At 36.3% G+C, this 24,285-nt stretch overlaps 1 protein-coding gene across 3 annotated transcripts; it reads left to right on the plus strand.

Annotated features, from left to right (window-relative positions):
- Positions 1-539: 539 nt before the first annotated feature.
- Positions 540-23,629, plus strand: NMD3 (NMD3 ribosome export adaptor). Of its 3 annotated transcripts, none has more exons than XM_081137652.1 (16): positions 540-589; positions 1,224-1,280; positions 2,051-2,185; positions 3,909-4,005; positions 5,953-6,033; positions 7,980-8,108; positions 8,385-8,475; positions 11,880-11,958; positions 12,630-12,726; positions 14,586-14,703; positions 15,922-16,067; positions 17,804-17,916; positions 18,695-18,767; positions 20,290-20,396; positions 21,295-21,365; positions 22,250-23,629. In XM_081137652.1, the coding sequence occupies exons 2-16, from the start codon at positions 1,237-1,239 to the stop codon at positions 22,378-22,380; spliced, it is 1,512 nt and encodes a 503-aa protein (XP_080993778.1). In that variant the 5' UTR covers positions 540-589; positions 1,224-1,236; the 3' UTR covers positions 22,381-23,629. The 3 variants fall into 3 exon arrangements, with proteins under 3 accessions (XP_080993778.1, XP_080993779.1, XP_080993780.1); XM_081137653.1 differs by having other exon boundaries at positions 566-589; positions 1,092-1,280; XM_081137654.1 differs by having other exon boundaries at positions 580-655; positions 1,092-1,280.
- The last annotated feature ends 656 nt before the right edge of the window (positions 23,630-24,285 follow it).

Genomic DNA, 24,285 nt, shown 5'->3' on the forward strand with positions numbered 1-24,285 from the left:
TGAACAAAACAGACAAAGGCACTGCCCTCTGTGGAGTTGACTCTAATTTCTGATGTGATCACTGCGCCAAGAAGCAAGCTTCCAGTCCGGAGAGCTGGAAAGAGGGCCAGGCTGCCTTGCGGTTAACGCGCTTAGGAAGGTAACTCTGGAAAGAGTTGGGAAGCACGCGGAAGGTTCAGGGTCACGGCGGGAATAACGGGGCGATTCCCCCGGGATCCTCCGCAGCGGCCCCGCCCCGCCCCTCGCCCCGCCCCGCCGCTCGCCCCGCCGCTCGCCCCCCCCTCGCCCCGCCCCGCCCCCGCTGATCACCCCGCCCCGCCCCGCCGCTCGCCCCGCCCCGCTGATCGCCCCGCCCCGCCCCGCCGCTCGCCCCGCCCCCGCTGATCACCCCGCCCCGCCCCGCCGCTCGCCCCGTCTCTCACCTCGCCCCCGCCCCGCCCCGCCGCTCGCCCCGCCCCGCCGCTAGACTGTGCCCTCCCCTTTCTCCGCCCCCACCCAGCCCTTTAACTCTCAACTCTCGGCCCGCGAGATTTGGATCTCTCCTGTCGCGAGATCTTCCCGGGACGGAGCCGGCTTGGCGACCGTTGGGGTAGGTGGCAGACGGTAGTTCTTGCGGGTTCTTTTAGGAAGTTTGGGTCCTGCCCAGAGGCGCTAAGTAGGTTGTGGGGGCCGAGACCCGGGCGGCTGTCGCGCGGGGTCCCTGAGGAGACGGGGGGGGACACCCTGGGCCCGGGCGGGCCTCTGGCCGCGTGCGCGCCGCGTGGGCGCCGCAGGTCCGGAGTCCCTGAGAGGTCTCACCGGCGGGGTGCGGGCTCCGGGCTCCGGGCTCCGGGCTCCGGGGTCCGGGTGGGTGGGTGGCCCGCGGGCGCGGAGACACCGGCCGGGGACTCCTGCAGCTGGGGTCCGAGGCCTGCGGGTGTCCAGAGCAGCCCGGGCCGCGCTGACCCCGCCGTGCCCCCCCCCCCCCGGGTTGGCGCCCAGGTGACACCCGGGGTCAGCGGCCGAGTTTCGTGGCCCGAGAGGGTCTTGCGGAATGGGGACTCCGGAATTCGCGTCGTTTTGATATTAAAAGAAGTTAACTTCTTTCAAAGTTACCAAGTGGGATTGGTTTCTCCTGTTTGCTGCGTTACGGGGCTTGGCTGCCTTATTCGGAGAGGAGAGGGAACGTCTGTGTAAAGGGGATGGACAGATGACGAATCCCACGGTATTCTCTTTAAAATCAGGGCGCGCAGCGCGATGGAGTATATGCCGGAGCCCACGGACCGCACCCCCGCACACATGTGAGTCCCCGCCCCTTTACATGGAAAGGTGTTTAAGGGAGTCTGAAGCCTGCTGTGGGGGACGCCCTTTTCTCAGGGGGGAATTCTTTGTCTTAAGCGAAAAAATGAAAAGCCTTGTTTCCTGAGATGACGGAATTCATTCAAATACTTGCTCTAAGAGTGTTATGTATTCCTACCTTCTTCTAGATTGGCACTGTCCAGTACCGCAGCCTAGACACATGTGGCTATTTAAATTGAAAGTAATTAAAAACTAAGATTAAATATTCAGTTCCTCAGTCGCATTAGCCACATTTCAAGTGCTCAGCAGCCACGTCTGCATTTTCTGCCCCCAATACACCTAAACCAAGACATTCCTATCAATTACACGGAATCACTAGACGTGATACCCTTTCCTTCCTTTAAACGTTTTGGGCTCTGGGTAAATGTTTACATTTTGGCAGCCCCTGTGCTATGCTGAGGCTTTAAAAAAAATGGCTTTTGGATTAGAATGCTATCTGATTACTGTTAGAAATACTTTAGACTCTCTTGTCCCTTTGGACATCTGCCGTATTTTGAGGCTTTTCGGATTTTTGGCTGTCCTGGTTTTTTCTAGCTCTGTACTCCAGGTTGTTCTTTGTTGCCTCTGAAGATTGCTCTTTTCTTCTTTGCTGCTTTTAGGGCAGAGATATTATGGCACTAACTTGAGGCCTTTGGTTTATTTGATAGTTTTGAAATTTAACCAGTGCATTTATGAACTCTAATTTGTAAATTTTTTGCTTTCTTTCTTTAAGCTTGTGCTGCGAATGTGGTGTTGCAATTAGTCCAAATCCTGCCAATATTTGTGTGGCCTGTTTGCGAAGTAAAGTAGACATCAGCCAAGGCATTCCGAAGCAGGTCTCTATATCTTTCTGCAAACAATGCCAAAGGTATGCTGTGATACTATTTATCCTACTTAGAGTTGAGATTTATATATAGGAGAGCAACCAGGATATGAGGATATTACCAAGGTACACAAATAAAGTGCATGTAATTGAGATTTAATTTTTATTTATGTCGGTGTTGCCAAAGATTTCAGAATTTGTGGTTTTGTAGTGTACTTTTTAGTTTGTCCTGCTAATCTGGTAAAGATGTGTAAAGATATTTGATATTGTTCTTTTTCTGTTAACAGATGAGTAGGTTTGATGTATACAGTTAATAGATAATGAGGTGATGTTTGTAAGGGCTAAAACAGTTTATTAAGGACATACTACTGTTATTACCATGATAGTTTTTTCCCCCTTAGACACTAGAAGCTAAAAGAGCACCTTGTTTTAAGTAATTTAGCAATGTGTATTAAAAATTACATCCAGGAATGTTCCCAGGTAACTAAAATGACTATAGTTGATGGGAGGAAAAAGCTCAGTAAATCGTATCTGGAATGGTCCGAAATAAAGACTGGATTTGAAGGCAGAAGACCTGAAAATTAATGTTTATATTCCTTCTTTATTAACTTTAGTTGTTTCCATAAACCACTTATATCCATCAAGTTAGGCCACTGAGTGACTCAGAACTGCCCAGGGAAACTGTTTGTATAAAATTACATGCCTTTGACTTCCCAAATGAGTTAGGATTGTAGTAGTTCTTAACTTTTTTGGAGGGGAAGGGTTTAAGAATCCCTTTAAGAATTTGAAAAAATGTATCTCCCCAGAAAAATACTTAAAACGTGTACATATATATAAACACATGGAAGTTTGTACTCTTTCAAGGGGTTTATAGTTTGCAAGCTTTGCAGTGTGAGGCTTAACCTATTATAAAGATTTGCTATTCTTAAAAGCAGGGTGGAGTGAAAAAAGCACTGGAAAAAGAATCAGGATACCTAGTTTGTTTGTTTTAGAGTTCTCACAAACTAGCTTTTTTAAAACTCTTTTGGCCAATTAACCACTCTAAGCCTTAATTTCCTCGTCAGAATGAAGGAGCTTTATTAGATAATATATGAAGCCCTTTCTAACTCGGAAAACATGCTTATAACAGAGGGATCTATATAATGTTTTTGAATGAATCTTTAATAGTATGGCAAAAAAAAAGTATTCACATAGCACATTAAAGTATTATGTATTTAACAAGCATTTATTGAGCACTTACTATGTGTTAGGCATTGTTCTAAGTCCTGGGTGGGCTGGGCTAAAAAACTTAAAAGCATATGCATAAGGGATTTCAATTTTAATTTAGTCAGGTTTTATGTAAGATTTTAAAACTTGAGTTTTACAATTAAAATTTGGAAAGGGACTTGAAATAGATGAATAGTCTGAACTATTTTGGTACATAATATGAGGTACTAATTTATCTTTTTAGTGTGTGAGAAATAAGCCATTCTCAAGCATTATAGAAGTACATTATAAATCATTTTAATGCCATTTTAAGATTCAAGGAACTTTTGGTCAATTTGTCATCCTCACTGGAATTCTTACTGGTTCTTGAAGTAATAAGACCTCTTTATTAGGTTATTTTAGATTGTCTTTGGCAAATACCCAGAATTTTACCTTTTTAACTAAAGCTCCTGGTCTAATTGAAAGTTTTCTAGAACTTTTAAAATATATTTGGGTTAAGTGCTTCAGATCAACTGTGGGTTATTATATCTGGTTTATATCTGCATGTTATCTTCTGTCTCAGATATTTCCAGCCACCAGGAACTTGGATACAATGTGCATTAGAATCCAGGGAACTTCTTGCTTTGTGTTTGAAAAAAATCAAAGCCCCTCTGAGTAAGGTAAGTCAAATGGTTAAAATCATTTTTTGTAGTAGTATCTTTTTAATCTCTCAATTTCAGGAAATCCTTGTATAAGTAGGTTTTTCAAAAGTAACTATTAAATGATACTGTTGGTAAGCACTCTACTACAAATGCTGTTTCATTTTTAAAGTTACATATATTCTTTTTTTATGGAAATGAAAATAGATTTGCTTTGAAAGACTATATAGAGTTAAATTTGTCATTCATTATTTATTGAGAACCTCTTATATGCAATTAAAATTTTGGGGAAAATGTAAAATCATTGCTAAACTTTGGCTTTTTCTTTTTGTATTGTTTTAAATTTTTATGTTGTATTGTTTTATCTTTTTTTTCCTTCTGTGTTCCTGGCAATTTTCTTTATCTTCCTATCTTTGTATTGATTTTTTCCCCCAGCAGTAATATTTTTAAGTTTCAGTCTTTTTTTTAAATTTTAATATGTTTTTGTTGCTTTCAGAGAGAGGAAAGGAGAGGGAGAGGGGCAGAGAGAGAGAGAGAGAGAAACATCAATGATGAGAGTCATTGTTTGGCTGCCTCCTCCATGCCCCCTACTGGGGGTTGAGCCCGAAACCTGAGCATGTGCCCTGACTGGGAATTGAACCATGACTTCCTGAGCCATGCCAGCAGGGGGAGTTTCAGAGTCTTGATGCATTCTGTTCTTGAATTTTACTGAGGATTTGTTAATAGGTTTTTTCGTTTTGTTTTTTTTAAAACATTTCTTTTTATTTTCTGATTTGTGTGTCTTTTTTCTGGAGTCAGTTTTTTGCATAGAGTCAAACCTCGACATGCTCTGGAGTGCTGTAGCTACACTAGCTAGTCTAGCTCTCACCAGACAGGGATTGATTAAACTATCACCTGCCCTCTGATGTCTCCCAAATCTTTTTTAGAACTCAAATTTCTCCATAGGGCTCCAGACTAAATATATGTCTTATTATCTACTGAATATCTTGGATACCTCATAGATAAATCCACTTAACTCAGACATCTGAAACCAAATGCAGCATCTTCTCCCTATTAAATCTGTTCTTTGTGTCAGAAAAATAGTATTATCTAGATGCCCAAGCTGGATACTTGAGTGTCATTCTAGAGTCTATTCTTTTCCTCCTTCTATGTCTAGTAAATCCTATAGATTTTATCTCCTAATTAACTCTTGGATCTTTTTGCTTCTGTTATTTCCACCATCTTTCAGTTGAGCTCACCTACAACTCCTACCCAAGTTTTTTAAACAAGCACCATTCTTGTTCTCCCACCTCCTTCCTCAAAACACCCATTTTTGCAGCATTGAGGTACATTCTGTTCCTCACACATAGCGAGCTGTTCTTGGCCTCTGCTGATCCTGCTTATTTATCGGTGCCTTATGATTGCAGATTCAGTGCATGAGACGCTCTCCAATGAATGTTCATTCTTTATTTTTTTAAAGTTATATACTTAATACAGAGAGAATAATCCAGGTACAAACTTTGGTTCATGAAACACAGTGTACTGTTTTTTTTTTTTTTAGTCTATTGATTTTTTTTTTAGAGAGGGAAGGAAGATTGGGGGTGGGTAGAGAGGAAGAGCACGAGAGAGAAATATCGATGTGAGAGAGACACATCGATTGATTGCCTCCCTCAAGTACCCTGACCAGGGCTGGAGATCGAACCTGCAGCCCAGGTATGTGCCCTTGACCGGAATAGAACACAACCCTTCAGGGCTTGGGTTGATACTCTAATAACCCTTGGCCACACGGGCCAGGGCAGATTGTGCTCTTATTTGCTGTTTTTGTTGCCAAACCTTTCATGATAATTTTTTTTTTTACTGGTTATGTTGGGTAGTGATGCTTATCACAGATTCCTTTAACATCTTATGGAATTTATTAATGAATTGTTCTTTCATATTTTTCTCCTCATATGGGAACTTATGTTTCTTGCTGTTTGTGTTTTGTTGAAGGTCCGGCTTGTAGATGCAGGCTTTGTTTGGACTGAGCCCCATTCTAAGAGACTTAAAGTTAAACTAACTATTCAGAAAGAGGTAAGCTGTGCATAATTTTCTCAGCATGGTTAAAGTGTAGGTAGTGAAGATGAAGGGGCTATTGGTAAGTTACTTTATGATTAAATCTCTTAAAAGGCCAAGAATGCAGTGTTAATTTTAACCCTTTGTTTTCTTTTGTATCATTTGCATAGAGGATTAGGTCACTAATAATAGTACCCATTGCTTATGATTAGTGGGCTAAGATAATTTTTTTTTAAATGTTAAGTGCTCAATTTATTTGGTTTGTTCAGAGGCCCAACTTGGACCTGTAAGATAATCTTTTTCAAAGTTATTTATTTATTTAATCCTCCCCCAAGGATACGTGCCCTTCATTGATTTCAAAGAGAGGAAGGGAAAGGTAGAAACATCGATGTGAGAGAGAAACATCTGTGGGTTGCCTCCCGTATGAGCCCTGACTAAGGATGGAACCTGAAACGTGGGTTTGTGCCTTGACCAGAAATCGAACCCACGACCCATTGGTGCACGGGACGATGCTCTAACCATGGAGCCACACTTGCCAAGGCTCAAAGTTATTTTTATCAGGAAAAAGATTGAAGTAAAAACATGAGCTAAGGCAGTGCTTCTCAAACTTGACTGATCATCATGACTCACAGTAACCGAGTCAGTGGATTCAACTGGATGTGAGACACAGGAATATATATATATATGTTTAAAAAGCTTCCTGAACCCTAGTACACTGCTGGTGGGAATGCAGACTGGTGCAGCCACTATGGAAAACAGTATGGAGGTTACTTAAAAAATTAAAAATGAAGCTACCTTTTGACCCAGTGATCCCACTTCTAGGAATATATCCTAAGAAACCTAAAACACTAATCAGAAAGAATATATGCACCCCTATGTTCATAGCAGCACAGTTTACAATAGCTAAGATCTGGAAACAGCCCAAGTGCCCATCAGTAGATGAGTGGATAAATAAGCTGTGGGACATTTACACCATGGAATACTATGCAGCTGTAAAGAAGGATCTTGTACCATTTGGGACAGTATGGAAGGACCTAGAGAATATTATGCTGAATGAAATAAGCCAGGCAGAGAAAGACAAACATTACATGATCTCACTTATATGTGATTCTAAAGAACTTAATAAACTGATGAACAGAAATGATTCAATGACATGGAAGCATGGATCAGACTGACAAATGTCAGAGGGTTGGAGGAGGGCAGGTGGATGGAGGGGGAGAGATTAACCAAAGAATTTATATGCATATATGCACAACCCAAGGACACGGACAGTGGTGTGGAGAGGAACTGTGGAGGGGTGTGGGGTGGGGTGGAATGGGTCATTGGGGAGAAAAAGGGACATCTGTAATATTTTGAACAAAAAACGCAAAAAAAACCCCAGCTTTCTAGGTGATTTCAGATGATTGGCTATGTTTGGAAACAAATTAGGAATTTTTCCCTTTTTGAGAGTTTTTAGTCTTATTTTTTTTTCTAAGAATGAATTTTATACATACACATATACACAGGTATATATAGATATAAAATTCTCGTAACCACTTCAACTAAAGATAAATTTGAGCCCGGCCGGGCGTGGCTCAGCAGTTGAGCGTTTACCTAGGATCCAGGCGATTGGGGTTCGATTCTGGTCTTCTGGTCAGGGCACATGCCCAGGTTGTGGGCTTGATCCCCAGTCGAGGGCATGCAGGAGGCAGCCATCAATGACTCTCTCATCAATGATGTTTCTATCTCTCTCTCTCCCTCTCCTTTCCTCTCTCTGAAATCAATAAAGATATATTTTTAAAAGAAGATAAATTTGAAATGTTAATATAGTAAATACTATGAATTAAACCTATGTGTTTTTCATAAAATAGTATAACTTTTAGGACTTTTAACTTAACTGATTTATTGTTGATATTCTTAAAGCATTAATAGAAAAAGGAAAGGATGAGTATGATTGTTTTTTGTGGTTGTTTTTTTTAAATCAGGTGATGAATGGTGCTATCCTTCAGCAAGTGTTTGTGGTGGATTATGTTGTTCAGCCCCAGATGTGTGGAGATTGCCATAGAGTAGAAGCTAAAGATTTTTGGAAGGCTGTGGTTCAAGTTAGGCAAAAGGTAAGGAGAGAAAGGTGATGAGTGAATCCTCCAGGTTGTATATCATCTTTGTTAGTTATAAATAGCTAGTAAAACCTTCTTTTCCCTTTTTTCTAAATCCTTTATGTACCAGTGCCAGCCTAGGTCCCAGAGTATTAACTTCTAGAAATAAGTCACTACTGCACTTTAGGTAATCTTTAAAGGTTATTTTAGTTTTAAAAATTAGTGTGCTATATCTATAGAGGGTTGTTTTTTTTTGCATTTCATCTTTTAATCTAATAATGCATTTATGTTTAGACTTTGCACAAAAAAACTTTCTACTATCTGGAACAGTTAATTTTGAAATATGGAATGCATCAGAATACACTTCGTATCAAAGAGATTCACGGTGAGTTAGTCTAAAAAAGCATTTGAAATGATGTCAGAATTTTATTTTCAGCTAACCTAAGGAGTCTTTTATCTTTACTGATAATATCTAGAATAGTACTGTTAAAAAGAACTTTCTGTTAGGAAGAAAAAAAATCTTAGTTCTTTATCTGCACTGTCCAGTATGGTAGCCACTAGCCATATGAGACTATTGGATACTTGAATTGTGGCTAGTGCAACTTAGGAACTGAATTTTAAATTTTTTTCTATTTTAATTTAAATGTACACTAAGTAGCTAGCAGATGAATAAACCAGTAACTACATTAATAGAATGTAAAGTGCTATGATAAGAATATTCATTGAAAACTTGTTTTAAGCAGAGATCGATTTTTTTTTTTAATATATCTTTATTGATTTCAGAGAGAGGAAAAGAGAGGGAGAGAGAGAGAGATAGAAACATCAATGATGAGAGAGTCATTGATTGGCTGCAGCCCGCAACCCGGGCATGTGCCCCGACCGGGAATCGAACCCTGATTGCCTGGATCCTAGGTCGACGGTCAACCGCTGAGCCACGCCCGGCTGGGCCAGAGATCGATTTTTGATTGGAAGTTATTTTTGAGACCTCCAAGTTCTTCTGTAATATTTTTGTTTTTCATATGCGTAGAAGTATTTATTATGGATATATTAAATCAAAAGACTAAACTTAGTACTAAACAGTAATATACAAATGATATAATTAGATTTTTTGAAGATGGAATTTAAATATTTTTGTGTAATTTCATAATGGCTCCTTAGAGCATATGCTTAGCGCTTGCTGTTGATGTAGCCTACTTATACAACTAGATGATGGATGACTATTTCTTTAATTAATAGTAAAAAAATATATTCTTTAGCAGACTCTTAAATCTCTTGGTAACGGTTAATATTTTTAGATGGTCCTTGCCTACTGGTGAACCTGTACATTGTTTTCTAGTCTCTAAAGTACAGGTTTAGAAATAGCTGTTCATAGAAGGAATGACCAAATTCTCATTATACTCCTTGTTTTAAAACGGTGAGTTTTAAATGGAGCCTCACTTTTTTCCATCCATAAAATAGAGAGGATGATAATAGCACCTACCTCATAGGAATATTGTGAGGATTAAATAATCTGTGTAAAGCACTTAGAACTGTGTTTGATGCATAATTATGTTTATTCAAGTCTTTTCTAAATTTCAGTGACATTCTGTAAGATTTCTTCATAAAGATTTTGAATGTTCCTTTTTGGTGCTTTGAGCTATTCTGTACTATTTGTTATTGTGGATGGAAACTTTTTTCATTATATTTTATAATTGATTATTGCTAATATATTGGAAAGCTATTGATTTTATATTGATCTTATAAATAGTTTACAGTTGATATTCTTGATTTTTCTAGGTAAACAATTATCTGTTAACAGTGATAGTTTTATTTCTCATTGTGGGTTTTTTTAACTATTGTGGTTTTGATTTGCATTTCCCTGATTAGTGACACTGAGCATTTTTCATGTACTTGCTGACCATTATTTATCTTTAGAGAAATGTCTATACAGTTTCTCTGCCCATGTTTTAATGGGGTTATTAGTTTTTTTACTATTGAGTAGTAGGGGTTCCTAATATATTTTGGAGATTAACCCCTTTCAGATATATGGTTTGTAACTATTTTCTCCTATCTTGTAGGTTGTCTTTTCTGTGTTGATTATTTCTTTTGCTGTGTAGAACCTTTTAGTTTGATGTAGTCCCAATTGTTTGTTTTTGTTGCCTGTGCTTTTGGTGTCATATCCATGAAATCATTGCCAAGAACAATGTCATGAAGCTTTCCCTCTTGTTTTCTTCTAGGAGTTTTATAGTTTCAGGTCTTAATTTGAGTTGAGTTGATTTTTGTATATGGTGTAAGACAAGGGTCCATTTCACTCTTTTGCATATGGATATCCAGTTTTCCCAATATCATTTGTTGAAGAGACTATCCTTTCCCAAACACTGTGTATTCTTGACCCCCTTGTTTAAAATCATATCACTGTATATGTGTGGATTGATTTCTAGGCTCTTTTTTCTGTTCCATTGGTCTATAGGACTATCTTTGTGTTGGTTCCACCCTGTTCTGATTTCTGTAGCTTTGTGACATATTTTGAAATCAAGAAGTGTGATGCCTGTACTTAATGGTGTCTTTTGAATTGTAAAAGTTTTAAATTTTGAAGTCCAATTTGCCAATTTATTTTTCTTTTATCTTTTGTGTTTTTGGTGTCAGGGTTAAGAACTCTTGTCAAGATTTTCTTCCATATTTCTTTCAAATGTTTATAGTTTTAGCTTTTATATTTAGGTTTTGAGTTAATAACCCCTTTGAGTTACTTTTTATGCATGGTGTGAGGGAAAGGGACTAAATTCATCTTTTATATGTGTATATCCTGCTTTCTCGGGAAAAGACTATTCGTTCCCTAGTGAATTGCCTTGGATCCTCTGTCAGATCTATTGACTATATATATAAGGGTTTATTTCTGGATTCCCGAGTCTGTTCCATAGATCTATATGTCTATACTCAGGCCAGTACCACCACACTGTCTTGATTACTTAAAGTTACTGAGTTTTGAAATTGGAAAATGTAATCTTCCCAATAACTTGATCTTCAGAATTGTTTTGGCCATTCTGAGTTGTTTTAGTTTCCTAGTTAACTGAGTTGTTTGGAAGAATGTTTCTAAACATTTCTTGGCAGGAAGTTTTGCTTTTAGTTATCCCTTTGTTGCTCATTTTTAATGCTACTGTGTTGTGATTGGATAATGTTATCTGTAGTGATTTCTACCATTTGGAACTTATTGAAGTTTTAAAAAAATCTTACTACATAATTATTTTATGAATGTTCTATGAATTCAAAAAAAATTTAAAATTTTTAAAAATTCTTTCCTGGGGCTGTGTTTTTCAATCTCAAATTAATTTTGATAGTTGGTTATTAAAGTTCTATGAATCCTTCCTCTTTTTGGTCAGTTTGGTCATTTTGGTTTTGATAGTCTTATACTAGTTCCCCGCAATGATTGTGCATTTGTTAACATTTCTTAATTCTTCTTTTAATAGTTTTTGTTTCTGAATCTCAGGTGCATTTCTGTTGTCTTCTTGGTAGATTGTTCTATTTATTGCATAAAATATTTTTCTACATTCTGTTTAGTGTTTTTCTCCCTCCCTCCCTTGACCTTGAGTATTATTTCATTTAAAACTGTGAATCTTATTTTCTTATTATAATTTGTCTGATTTTTTTTAAAAAAGTCTTAAATGATATGATACCCCTAATTGTTGTGGCTATAATGTATTTTATGATAATTTGAATTTTTAATCTACATTTAATTTGTTTTTTGTCATATTAGTAGAGGAAAGTCTTACTTTGCAGAATTATTTTCATGTGGCTTTTTTTTATTTTTTAAAGATGGACTGGATTTCTATTATTCTTCAAAACAACATGCTCAGAAGATGGTAGAATTTCTTCAGTGTACCGTCCCCTGTAGGTATGTTCTGAACCTAAATGTGATTAAGTCCAAGGAGCAGTGAGTGGATATAGATTACGTCCATGTTTCAGACTGAGGCAACCTCCCTTATGTTAAAATATTTAAAATTATAGTAGAAGTACTTACACAATTAGTAAACGTTTACTGGTTTTAGTCATTTTAAGGGAAATATTAGCTTAAGAGCATGTAAGAATCACTTGGGGATGTGGAGCTCACCTTGTGATAATAAGCACTGTAGTGCCAAACCATTGATTGAATGTTTTTAAATAAGAGAAAAGAAAGATGGGGGTAGAAGGTTTGAGGAGAAGCCTCATGGCGGAGGAAGGACTTAAGCTTCTAAATGGGAAATTTTCAAAGGTAGAGTTTATATTGAAAAGTGAGATTAGTGTGAACAAAGACTTACGGGTATTAGATGCTGTATATAGATTAGATTGGTTTGGGCCAAGGGCATGTTTTGGAGGTTTTTAGTAGGTAAAGTTGAAAATAGTAAAGGTGCAGTCATATTGGTGAAGGTTTGAAATGTAAGTGGATGAAATTAGGCTTCACCATAGCAGACATTAGGAAGCTATTACAGACTTTTGACAATGATGATTAGATTTGAAAATTGATATTCCGAGACTGTACAAGAAGGCATTTGTCTTTTTACTACTGTTAACTTTTTCTCTTAATAGATACAAAGCCTCACAGAGACTGATCTCTCAGGATATTCATAGTAACATATACAATTACAAAAGCACTTTTTCTGTGGAAATTGTTCCAATATGCAAGGTACTTTTTGTTATTTAATTAATCCATGTCTCTAAAAGAGTACAAGTAATTAACAGGTTTATATGTAATTATTAGCTCCTGGTTTCCTTCTGGGGTTGGTTAAAAATTTAGAATAACTTCCTTCTTAAATGATTTCTAACACACTCAGCCATGTTAAGAAGTTAAAAAGTAGTTACTCTTAAAATTAAAATTGGCATACCCTTTCTTTTAGTGTACCAATTTAAAGGCCTGTTTCATTTTTTTAATGTCCATATTCCTTAAAATTTGTGATCCTTGTGGACACATGACAGGTCTATGAAACTTTGAATGTAAGAAATGACACTGAAATAAATATTAGTGAACCACTTTGGAATATGTTCAGATTGGATTTTGGCATGATGAAAATAAACAGTATTGTGGAAATGAGACTATAGAATCATTTTCGTGATTTAAAAACAACCTGAATAGCACAAAATGTAGGTTATCATTTCATTTAATTGTACTAAGGTGAAACCCTGCTTCAAAAACATAAATGGCTTAAAATTCAACAAATAGTCATTGAAGATCTGTATAGAAGGCTGTGTGTTAAGGATTATGTATCTAGAGGTCTCTGCCATATAGGAACTTAAATGTTATTTAAATCACTAATAATGAAAAGTGCCATAATTCTGAAAATTCTATATAAGTTAATGTCTAAGTACTTGAGAATATTTTACCTCTTTACATCTCCTAATAATGGATAAGTTATACTATCATTTTGAAGATGAGGGAATTGAATCTTGGGGAGGTTAGATGACTTGACCAAAGTTACATAACTACAAAATGAGGAAGTCAGATTTTATTTGTACCTTGTGTGTGACTCTTAAGCTTTTTGATGTAGTACAGTGCCAGGGATGAAATAATGGCTTAAAACAGGGTCAGCAAAGTTTTTCTATAAAGGGCCAGATAGTAAATATTTTCAACTTTTAGGCCATATAGTCTCCTTTGCAACTATTCAGTTCTGTTGCTATTGCACAAAGTAGCCATAGATAATAGGTAAATGAATGGCTGAGGATGTGTTCCAGCAAAACTGTATAAAAATGGACTGTGGGCCAAATTTGGCCTGGGGGCATAGTTTTCAAACCCCTGGTTTAAAACTGAACATTTTACTGGTGCAGAGCCTGAGAAATACGAGTGATTCATACAGGTAACTGGATGCATACACATTATTCTTTGGAAAGACTAAGTTAAAAAGAAGGGTCTGGACTAGGTGCTATTAGGGATGCACAGAATGTCCTTTCAGTGGAGGAGCTTATGATTGTGAATAGATACAGCTTAAAATATAACCCAGATTCTTCTACATTTTAATACAGTTTAAAAACAGATAACCCCATTACTGGTTTTATTTCCCAATGTGCGCATAGGTGTGCTGTTTGGGGCATATTGGTACACGTAGCCATGAAAGAGAAACGTGGCTACCCTGAAATCTATTTTTTATGGAGATTGAAAGAAGTCACAAGTAGATTTAGAAAGTCACTCTCCTGATGACTTTTTAATACGTTGCTTTTTAATACGTTGCTTAGAATGTACACTGTTAACATAGAGTGATAAGCATTCACACTTCAACAAAATTGAAATAAACTTAATAGTTGGGTGAATAGGATCTGAAAAAAATTTTAAAGCATTTTTATTAAGACATATATCCCCATCTCAAGAAGGTATAGCTTATTTTCTGCTTCTCTAAAGATTCTTTTGTTTAGGCCCTTTGTTGATACATGGAATTAAAAATTTAGTGTTTTAGTTTGGGCAAATGCACTTGGATCAGGTATACATTGATGAGTCTCTTTTGGAGACTGTTATTTAGGATTTGCTTCACTCTAAATGCTAGTTCTTATGCCTAGGACAATGTTGTCTGTCTGTCTCCAAAACTGGCACAAAGCCTGGGAAATATGAGCCAGATTTGTGTGTGTATTCGCGTAACCAGCGCCGTCCATCTCATAGATCCAAATACCCTACAAGGTAAGTTTTAGGAACTTTGCCTTGACAGTTCTGTCCAGCAAGCAGTAATAATTTATGTTAATTTTACCCAGAATTTTCAGTGGTATTGTTATGAAAAACTAGTTAACATTTTTACTATTGTATCTTACAAAACACTATAATTTTTAAAGCTTTTGATAAGTTACCCTTTTACTTTTTACTTGACATAATAATGTGAACTTTTAAAAATTTACTAGTTTTATGGCATTTATTTTTACTGAAATTGACTTATTTGCTTCATTTTACTTTTGTGACTAATTGTTTAAGTTCTTTGCAAAATTTCAGTTGTCTAGCAATATTTTAAAGTTTGGAACATTTAACTTTTTGTAATCCAGTAGAACATTTAGTTTAAATGTGAATTTTAACTAATTTCATCATTATACATAATTTTTTACATTTCCTTGATAAAAACTACTTTTTAAAGAATACCCTACACTCATTAGTGTCTCCTCAGTACTTGTTTGCATCTCCTACTGCTTGATCTTTTTCACTTTTTATTTCCAATGTAAGTTTTCGGTTATAAAAAGTTGAGTTCATTTTGCTATTTTCCAGAAAGTCATTTATTATCCTTGTCAATTAGATTGGAATTCATCAAAGGTCTTTTTTATAATACTGAGATGAATATCTGTCAGGTAAAACTTTATTTTCCACAAACTAAGTACCTAAGATCATGTTTCTGAAATAAAATGGCAGCACATGAAACAGCTGTACAACTGATTGGATATGACCTTATATTAAAGGCACTTAGCTTTGTGGTATTCAGATGGTAGTAACTACTTAAGATATGTTTGACACCTGATCTCTCTCTTGTGCTATGAGAAGTTTAAGCTGATTTATAGGAATAAATGATGACTTGAGAGCAGGGGTGGGGAACCTTTTTTCTGCCAAGGGCCATTTGGATATTTATAACATCATTTGCAGGCCATTCAAAATTATCAACTCAAAAATTGGCTATGGAAAAAGTGCCTAGATTTATTGAATTTCAAGTCCCACCTGCGGTTGCCTTGGCAGGGCCAGACCAAATGACATGTCCCACGGGCTGGACGTCCCCACCCGTGCTCTAGAGAGTGACTTGCCACTGTTGTTCCTGTTGACCTGGTGCTTCCCAGTTTGTACATACCACATTCGTCCTACTTAAATCAAGTGACTTTTGAGACACTTCATTTCTCTTGTTCTTTAATATTCTATGTTTTTTATTAGTTGCAGATATTGATGGGAGCACTTTTTGGAGTCACCCTTTCAGTAGTTTATGCCATCCCAAACAGCTAGAGGAGTTTATTGTGATAGAATGCAGCATAGTCCAAGATTTAAAACGCAAAGCAGGTGCTGGAATGATATCAAAAAAGGTAAGTTCCATCCTGTACATCTTTTCTTTTTTCTCCCCCAACTTATTGTTTTGGTCCCAGTAATTCTAAAATGTGTTTCCAAATAAAGCTAGCATCACACTAGGTTAAAAATGCATTCCATGTTTATGTTGGTATAATTTCTTCCTTAAATGTTTGGTAGTTTCACCTGTAAATCCATCTGGGCCTGTTGCTTTCTGTTTTAGTAGTTTATTAAGTATCCATTCAGTTTCTTTAATAGATATAGGTCCTATGTCCTTTTGACATGACTTTCCTAGTCTTTGAAATTCATCCTTAGTTTCTGGCACTGCACCGCAGTGTTCAGGTGTCCTGGAATCAGTAGCTCTTACCCCATCTCTGAAGTCAGTTATTTTCTTTAAAGATATAAGTGATTTCCTTTACTGTGAATTAGTATTTAGAGACCCCTAATCAGTATACTAATGGTGCTTATTTCTACTGAGGTAATACTGTGTTTTGAGGCAAAAATAACTTGTGATAATTTAGGAAAATCAATGGAAATGGAAGACAGGTTACATTTCACATTTTTATTTAAAATTAAAAAACTAATATGGTTAAGAGCAGACTTTTATCATTTACAAAAAATGTAGAGGAATACCGCTTTCCCTTAGGCAAATAGAAAACCACATATTATGTGTTTTTGGTTTTCAAAAAGTACACTTAGCTAGAACAGGTTCATAAGTCTCTTATAAATATAAGCAGTCTAGTAGCCAGAAAGTGAATCCTGTTACATAGGATTTAGTCTCTTTCTGGTAATTTACTTTTTTTTTTTTTTTTTTTTAATTTCTTTCCTAAACCTGAGACTTTTTATGTCAGTTATCCTTTTATTTCTACTTCTTTTCATTTCTTTGAGATTCCTTGGTTCTATCTGTAACTTAGTATTGTTCTTGATCTCAGTGGTCTGTTTTAGTAAAAGTTTATTGGCATGTGCTATATTTAATTCAGTTTGGAAGTCTGAATGTCAGTTACAATTGCTTGTAAAATTCTGTGTTGGAAGGGGACTTGAATGGCTTTCCAGTTTAAAATTGCAAACTTGGGATGTTGTTTCTGCAACAGTTTTGTTTTTTTTAAGTGTTACACTTCAAAATAGTAGACATACAAAAAATTAATTTGATAAAGATTTGGGTTCTCTAGTAGTAGTGTGGCCTCTAGGGTTGCTAGATTGTTTTGTCTGAACCCTGATTTTTTAAACTTTATGTGTAAAAAAAACACAAGGGGTTGCTTAGTATTGTATTTAAGATTCCCCTACTTTTTTGGTTACTTTCTTTGCTGAGCCTATATTGGCCCATCTCCCCGTAAAAACATTTTTTATGAAAATTCTACATATGCCGCCCTGGCCCATGTGGCTCAGTTGGTTGAACGTCATCCCGTTCACTGAAAGGCTGCCAGTTTGATTCCTGGTCAGGGCATATGCCTGGTTTGTGGGCCTGATCCCAGGTAGCCAGGTGTGTAGGAGGCAGCTGGTTGATGTTTCACTTTCACATCAATATTTCTCTCTTTCTCCCTTTCTTTCCCTTCTTCTCTTTCTAAAAATCAATTAAAAAAAATCTACATATGTCTGTTTTTAGGTGGCATTAGTAATGTTTTACAAAAGTCTTGACTAAAATCTTAACAAAAACATTTATTTATGTTTTTAAAATGAAAATTAGAAAACCACAATCAACATTGTATTTAAGTTTTCTATGAAATGCGTTTTGAGTTCCATTTTCTTTCCTGTTAAGCATACCCTTGGGGAAGTCTGGGTACAGAAAACATCTGAAATGAATACAGATAAACAGTATTTTTGTCGCACTCATTTGGGACATCTTCTGAATCCTGGAGACCTGGTGTTGGGGTTTGTATTGTTTTATAATATTTTAAACTGTCAATTAGCATTGCAAATTTTCTTCTGGAATCAGCAAAGCTATCTAAAATACTAAAGTTGTTTATTCCAAAAAGAATTTAAGAGTCCCCAGGAGCCTTATAGCTCATTTTACTATTAATAAATAAACTAAACTGTGGATTGCACAGAAGCCCATACTTACTCCATTTTGCCCATCATCTTAAAACATCATTTGTTCCAAGATTTTGAACAACTGAATTCTGAAGTTGTTTGATTAGATCATATGTACAGCTTTTGGGGGGAGTTTTTATTAGGCATATGCTGCTGCTCAGATATCTCACTTTGACAAAAGCAGCCATCTATGTTAAGGATCTTTACAGGTATAGGACAGCCATTCTGATCCAGAGCTTATCATGCCTTAAACATTACTTTTGCTCTTAGGCTTTTAGTTCCTTTTACTAGAGAATGGGGATTTTTTTTGTTTTGTTTTGTTTTATTATAAATTAAATGGAACCATCTAACTGAATCCTTTAGATTGATGTATAAGTCTCTTTCGCTTCTTTACAAAGACATGCTAAGGTGGACAATAATGGATCTGTGGAACTCAGAGATAGAGTGCATTGTTATCTCTCCTGTGATCTGCAGACGCATGTTCACTGTATAGTAAACTACAAAACTTTTGAAATGGGAACCCATATTAAATGTTTTTTCTTAGGTCATCCATAAAATAAAAAGTTAATGGAAAGGGAAAATGTTTTCGCCATTAAGTGTTTTATTATTTTCCTTTCAGGTTTGATTTGGCAAACTGTAACTTAAATGATGAGCACGTCAACAAAATGAACTCGGATAGAGTCCCAGATGTGGTAAGGCTTTAGATTTTCCCCTTTTCCCTGTGTTAAAGAGGATTGATGTAACTCTTAGGGTAAGGCACACAGGTTCACATCTTTTAAAAGAAATCAGTTTAGAGGTTTCTTTTGAAATTACACTTAAGATATAATAGCAAAGGCCTTCATTTTAAATCAGCAATTTTCAGCTGGTGTGCCGCACGATTTTTTAAAACATGTAATAACCTGACTATTTAGTCAGGGGCACTGACCTCTTTTCCCTGAGATTGTCAAATTAAAAAATGACAACAGCCAACACAACAAGAGCCATTTGATATGAATGAACCAAAATTATACCTTTTTTTCTTTTTTGTCAGATTCACAAAATATTTTTTTGGTGTGCTGCAGAATTTTAGTAATTAGTTTATATGCGCCATGAGATGAAAAAGGTTGAAAATTGCTATTTTAAATCATTTTTCTTAGTGGGGAAAACCCAAGATTTAAAGAGTTTTTTTGTTGCTCTTATAACCAAATTTTCTTATTCTGGCAAAATGCTTGATGCTATTCGTAGAGAAAAAATAAAATTTGCAGCTAAAGTTGATGACCTTTATAGTTTATTCAGGTTCATTCTTTTAGGCTCAGTTTATTTCATGTGTTGTTCAGTTAAGAAGGCATTTAGAGTTAAACTCTTTTTTTGGTTTGAATATAATTGCAGTTGAAAATGATCTTCACAGTAGCAAGTCTTAGAGAAAGACTGACTTTTGTAAAAAACCTGTTAAATTCTAACATGAGTTTATAAAAGTCATGAGCAATAGTGAATGTGAAATGTGAAAGACCTTCTTGCCTGCTTCCTTAATCTTTTAAAATAAACATTGATCTCTTTAGCTGTGGGCAAAAATAAAGTCATGGTATAAGAAGGACTCCTCACCACAAGTTATGCTTTTGTTAATAGATTAAACAATAGAAGCACGGCTTAGGTGTAAGTTTAAATAGGTATTTCTAACTAAGTTATGATAGGAGACCATGGTGATCTTACAAGATTTTGTATTGTGTAAAATTATTTGATTTATTCATTCTGCAATTTATTAAATTGTTCTAGGACATTCAGTTGTGAAAGATTATATATAATTCTAGAAGTGCTTATTATTGGGAGTAAAAGGGAGGAAAAGTGTCTGTGATAATATTTCAGAGTGACTTACGTGAATGGTAGCTAAAAACTGAACGATGGTGTAAAAAACACACCAGAAACCTCAAGTTTTTTGTATAAAGAAAAAACAGTTTTCAATTACTGAAAAACTTTAGTTAGTAAATTTTAACAATTATACAAATAATGACTGAATGCATTCTCATATAATAAGTACATGGAGAAAAATATTAAAAGTTCTCTTGACACTACCTCCTGATCTCTCCCCACTCCTTTCGCCTGAGGTGTAACCACTGTCATCAGTTTAGTTACTTCCTGGTGTTTCCATAAACTTTCGTTTTTTATCTTTATTGGATTTTGAGACAGTATTACCTAGTTCCCATTTTTTGTAACTTTGCAGTTATTTGTTACTTTTAGGTGTTAATCAAGAAGAGCTATGACCGTACCAAACGTCAGCGTCGTAGAAACTGGAAACTGAAAGAACTTGCAAGAGATAGAGAAAACGTGGATACAGATGATGAAAGGTCCTGCTTCTCTTTAAATCTATATGTTGTCTCAAAGGAAATCTTTATAAGTCTTTGTGATTTTCATATTAGAAAGAAATAGTCACCACACAATTGATCCTTGCACTCAATGTTAGTTTTCTGTTCTTACCAATGTGTTGGTAGAATCAGTATAACAGACTATAGTGACATTTAACATAGGTTAATTATTATTTCCTGGGTTATGACCTGACAATTGCAGTGTTATTGTAAATTTATTTGAAAAGTCAAAATATAGAAATAGCAAATGAGTACTTACGACTTGGGATACAGTGAACAGAGTTCATTGATATCAAATATGCTATTTTTCAAACAACTTGAGGAGAAATGGAGATAGTGTGTTCTAGAAAATTGTATTGGATAATTTGAAAAGTGGCCTTAATGATGGTAAAGACACTGATGTCTAAAAAAAACGAAGAGTTTAAATAAAATTGTGTCATTAAGTGTGTGAAACAGCAATAGTTCTAAAATATAATCTCATAATGTAATTTAAGTATGTATTAAATATGTAATGTTAAATTAATTAGACATAAGTACACATCTGAGTATTTCATCTATAGTCTTAAAAGTATATGTATTTTTACTTTGCCATAAGACTATTTTGAAATAAGTAAAGTGGGAAAGAGCTTTCTCATTGTATTATATTTAAATTAACATCACCTTGTGTTCAGTTGTGTATTTTTTATCATGTTATTATGAAAGAAAAAACTTTAAAAACCTTGTTAAAATATTTAACATACATATTTGAAAATCAGATATTATTTTAAAGATTGTAATACTTGTAACACATTTATCTTATAATGCTGAAAGTGAAGAAAAGATAACTTCATACTTTCTTGGTAAAGATGAAGTATTCAAATGTTTCTTTTTTATTCTATAGGCAATACCAAGATTTCCTTGAAGATCTTGAAGAAGATGAGGCAATTAGAAAAAATGTCAACATTTACAGAGGTTGGTGTTTGAGTGTTTTAAGTTGTATCTTCTGCACTATATAGATGTATTCCCCCACAGTGAGTATTCTGGTATCTTAAACTTTGATTCTAAAAAACTGACCTTTATTGTGTGTTTTTCAAACTACTATAGTTAAGCATTTATTTTTTAAGAAACTTGCAGGAAATACAACTTATTAAAATGTTTGCTATATCCCATTTGATATCATTTACATCCTAGCATGATCCCTCAAGTTGTTGACCCCTACACTAGTAGATATTCATATATGAAGGAAAGTTAAAACACTTAAGTTTTCTCGCCACCTTCTCATGACAGAAGGCCGCAGTTATGTAAACATGATCTAGCACAGTCATAACAGATGCTGTGCTAGTTGACTAATGCCTGACCCATGTTGGCTGAGAGCCACTGTTGTCCTGGTTCCTATAAGACTGGCCCAGGACCTTCAGAGGTGCGGGTTTGCAGGTTTGGGGTTTGCCCCATGGGGTATAGTGTGCCCCCCCCGTGTGTGTATGCCTGGCTGGCCGCCACCAAGAAGACTTTGTTTCTCTTTATGTCAGCCTGGCCATCAGCTGAATAAAGTAAATGTCTCATCCTCCTTCGGCTTCATGCTTTTCTATGGACTGTCCCTGGATCCAGAGTGAACCTCCCTGGCCCTGAGTGGCCACTACACTTGGTGTGGCCCTTGGCACAACACCTGGCTTGATCCTCTGCATTACAATATATTTATGCAGCTCAGTCATTCAATGAATGTTTAAATGCCTGCTCTAGATATCATACAAGAGCTGAGGATATAATATGGTAAAATAATAGTAATGATGGTGGGGCTGGTATTAGCATGTTTCATATTTATATTTATTTACCGTGCTCCTTGTGTTTTTTCTTAGATTCAACCATTCCTGTGGAAGGTGACACGGATGATGAAGGAGCGCCTCGAATTAGTCTGGCCGAGATGCTTGAAGACCTTCACCTTTCTCAAGATGCTACTGGTGAAGAAGGTGCATCGATGATGACATAATGAGGTCATGTTGTGGATGGTTTTTGCATCTGTGGGCTCAGGATGTTGCACAGAATAACTTTTTCTGTTTCCTCTATGCCTCCATATTCAGAGAGGAAAAATTGAGTTTTAAACCTGAATAAATATGACTATTTTGATTGCCCACTCAAAGCACTAAAAAAGATTGATAGCTTTGAAATTTTAGATAACAAAAGATTATGGAGAATATTATTATGACTGATATTTAGGTCATTTTATGTGTAGGATCTTATTGGTTCGCTTTTTTTTCTTAGACAAAGTATTTTCACATAACATTAGCGCTGGATTTAAAAGCTTAGAAGTTGCAGGTTATCTAAATCTGCAAGCATAAAACAAGCTTTTACATTCTTTTTGTATTGATTGCCTTAGAAAGAGCATATGAAGAATCATTTTTAATATGAACTTGTACACTTTGACCCACTGTAGATCAGTTTTATGTCCTTGGGGTAGGGAAGTTGGGGTCCAGTTTATCACTGGACATTCAGGAGGAAAGTTAATCTTTTTTATTAATACCTTTAAAAGTTGATAAATTGAGGGTTATCTTAATTTTTATTGCAGAAGAAAATATATTTAAATTATTTATAGCAAACAGACAAATTATTTAAAGGTTAAATAACAACTTGTATCTTTGTTATTTTTGCCTGAGCCCAGCAGCTTAGTATAATAGCTGCTTATGTCTTAAAAACATCTTCCTTTCATTTCAAGGATTTTGCTTTTGAAATTTTGGTTAAAAAATTGAGAAGGAAGGGATTTCTCTATAAGTTTCTATCATTGAACACATAACCATCGCAAAGAATATTAGAATCCAGCATATAGATTCTTGTCTGTGGTGAAGTAGTGGAAATGATCTTCATGCTTTATAAAACCATGAATCAGATTTGAATGAGGAATGCCTTCCGCATCCTTGAAAGAAAAGAGTTAGCTTCGGTTTTGGAGTGTTCTGAGAATGAAATAGTAAGATTCTGTTTCTGTAAGCAAGATCATACTTACTAAGTATGCCAGAGCTAAGAGCTAATTTAAAAATTCTAGGTATACCACTAAATAAGGAAATTGAGTGGAACATTCCTTTTTTTAAGATTGAACTCCTTAATTCTGAAGTTATGAATAAAGGCCTGAACTTTCTGTATGGCTCCTTTTCTGTCTCCATATTTAAAGTTTTCACTGTGGTCTGTGTTTACCTGTTCTATGTCAAGAGTTTAAAAAGCATGAAAATAAAAACATTTTCCCCTTTTTTGTGTCCTTGAGGTGATTGCATCAGTGTCGTATTTAAATGACAGAGTATCTCATGCAGTTTTCTAAACTGGAATTATGTTATTTAAGTATTTGTCATACGATTTTCCCACTGAAAAAATGCAGTTGCCCATTATGTAGTCTTACTCTTTTGGAGTAAGCTGGGATGGCTGAAGAGGCATCACTTCCCCAGGGTGCTGCCTCTGCCCCCGCGGCTCATCTGGAGTCACTCCGTTCCCATAGCCCCAAGAGCGTCTGCCAGCAAGTCACACACAGAGCCAGAGCCTTTCTGCGTCCTTCTGAAACCTTCGACTTCCTCATGCCCTTTAGTTACCTGGCAAGAGAGCTTAGAAATGTAGTTTGATGTCTCCCAGCCTCAGATGTTCGGAGCAGGTGGGTTGAAAAACATGTAACAAGCCTGTGCAAAGACTTTATACATATGCACATATATTTTATAATCAATAACTGGCTTTCTCCAAGAAGCACTCTCAAGGGGGCTTGAGCACAGCAGTGGAGGGATGCATTTGTTTTACTCCTTGACTTTCGGGCTTTGTTTTTAATGCCCTTAGATTCACAGAATTGTGTTGATTATACTCATTTCATGGCACGTTGATTTTGGCCCATGCAAATCATCAGGCACATAATAAACAGTGCCAT

Source organism: Miniopterus schreibersii, assembly GCF_964146895.1.
Source record: "Miniopterus schreibersii genome assembly, chromosome: 5".
In the NCBI taxonomy this organism is placed as follows: domain Eukaryota; kingdom Metazoa; phylum Chordata; class Mammalia; order Chiroptera; family Miniopteridae; genus Miniopterus; species Miniopterus schreibersii.

Excerpts from the sequence above, each read along its gene's own strand:
- NMD3 (XM_081137652.1), top strand. The coding sequence starts at position 1,237 with ATGGAGTATATGCCGGAGCCCACGGACCGCACCCCCGCACACAT. Across the intron at positions 1,281-2,050 it reads GACCGCACCCCCGCACACAT|CTTGTGCTGCGAATGTGGTG; the intron begins GTGAGTCCCCGC and ends TCTTTCTTTAAG. Across the intron at positions 14,704-15,921 it reads AGATCCAAATACCCTACAAG|TTGCAGATATTGATGGGAGC; the intron begins GTAAGTTTTAGG and ends GTTTTTTATTAG.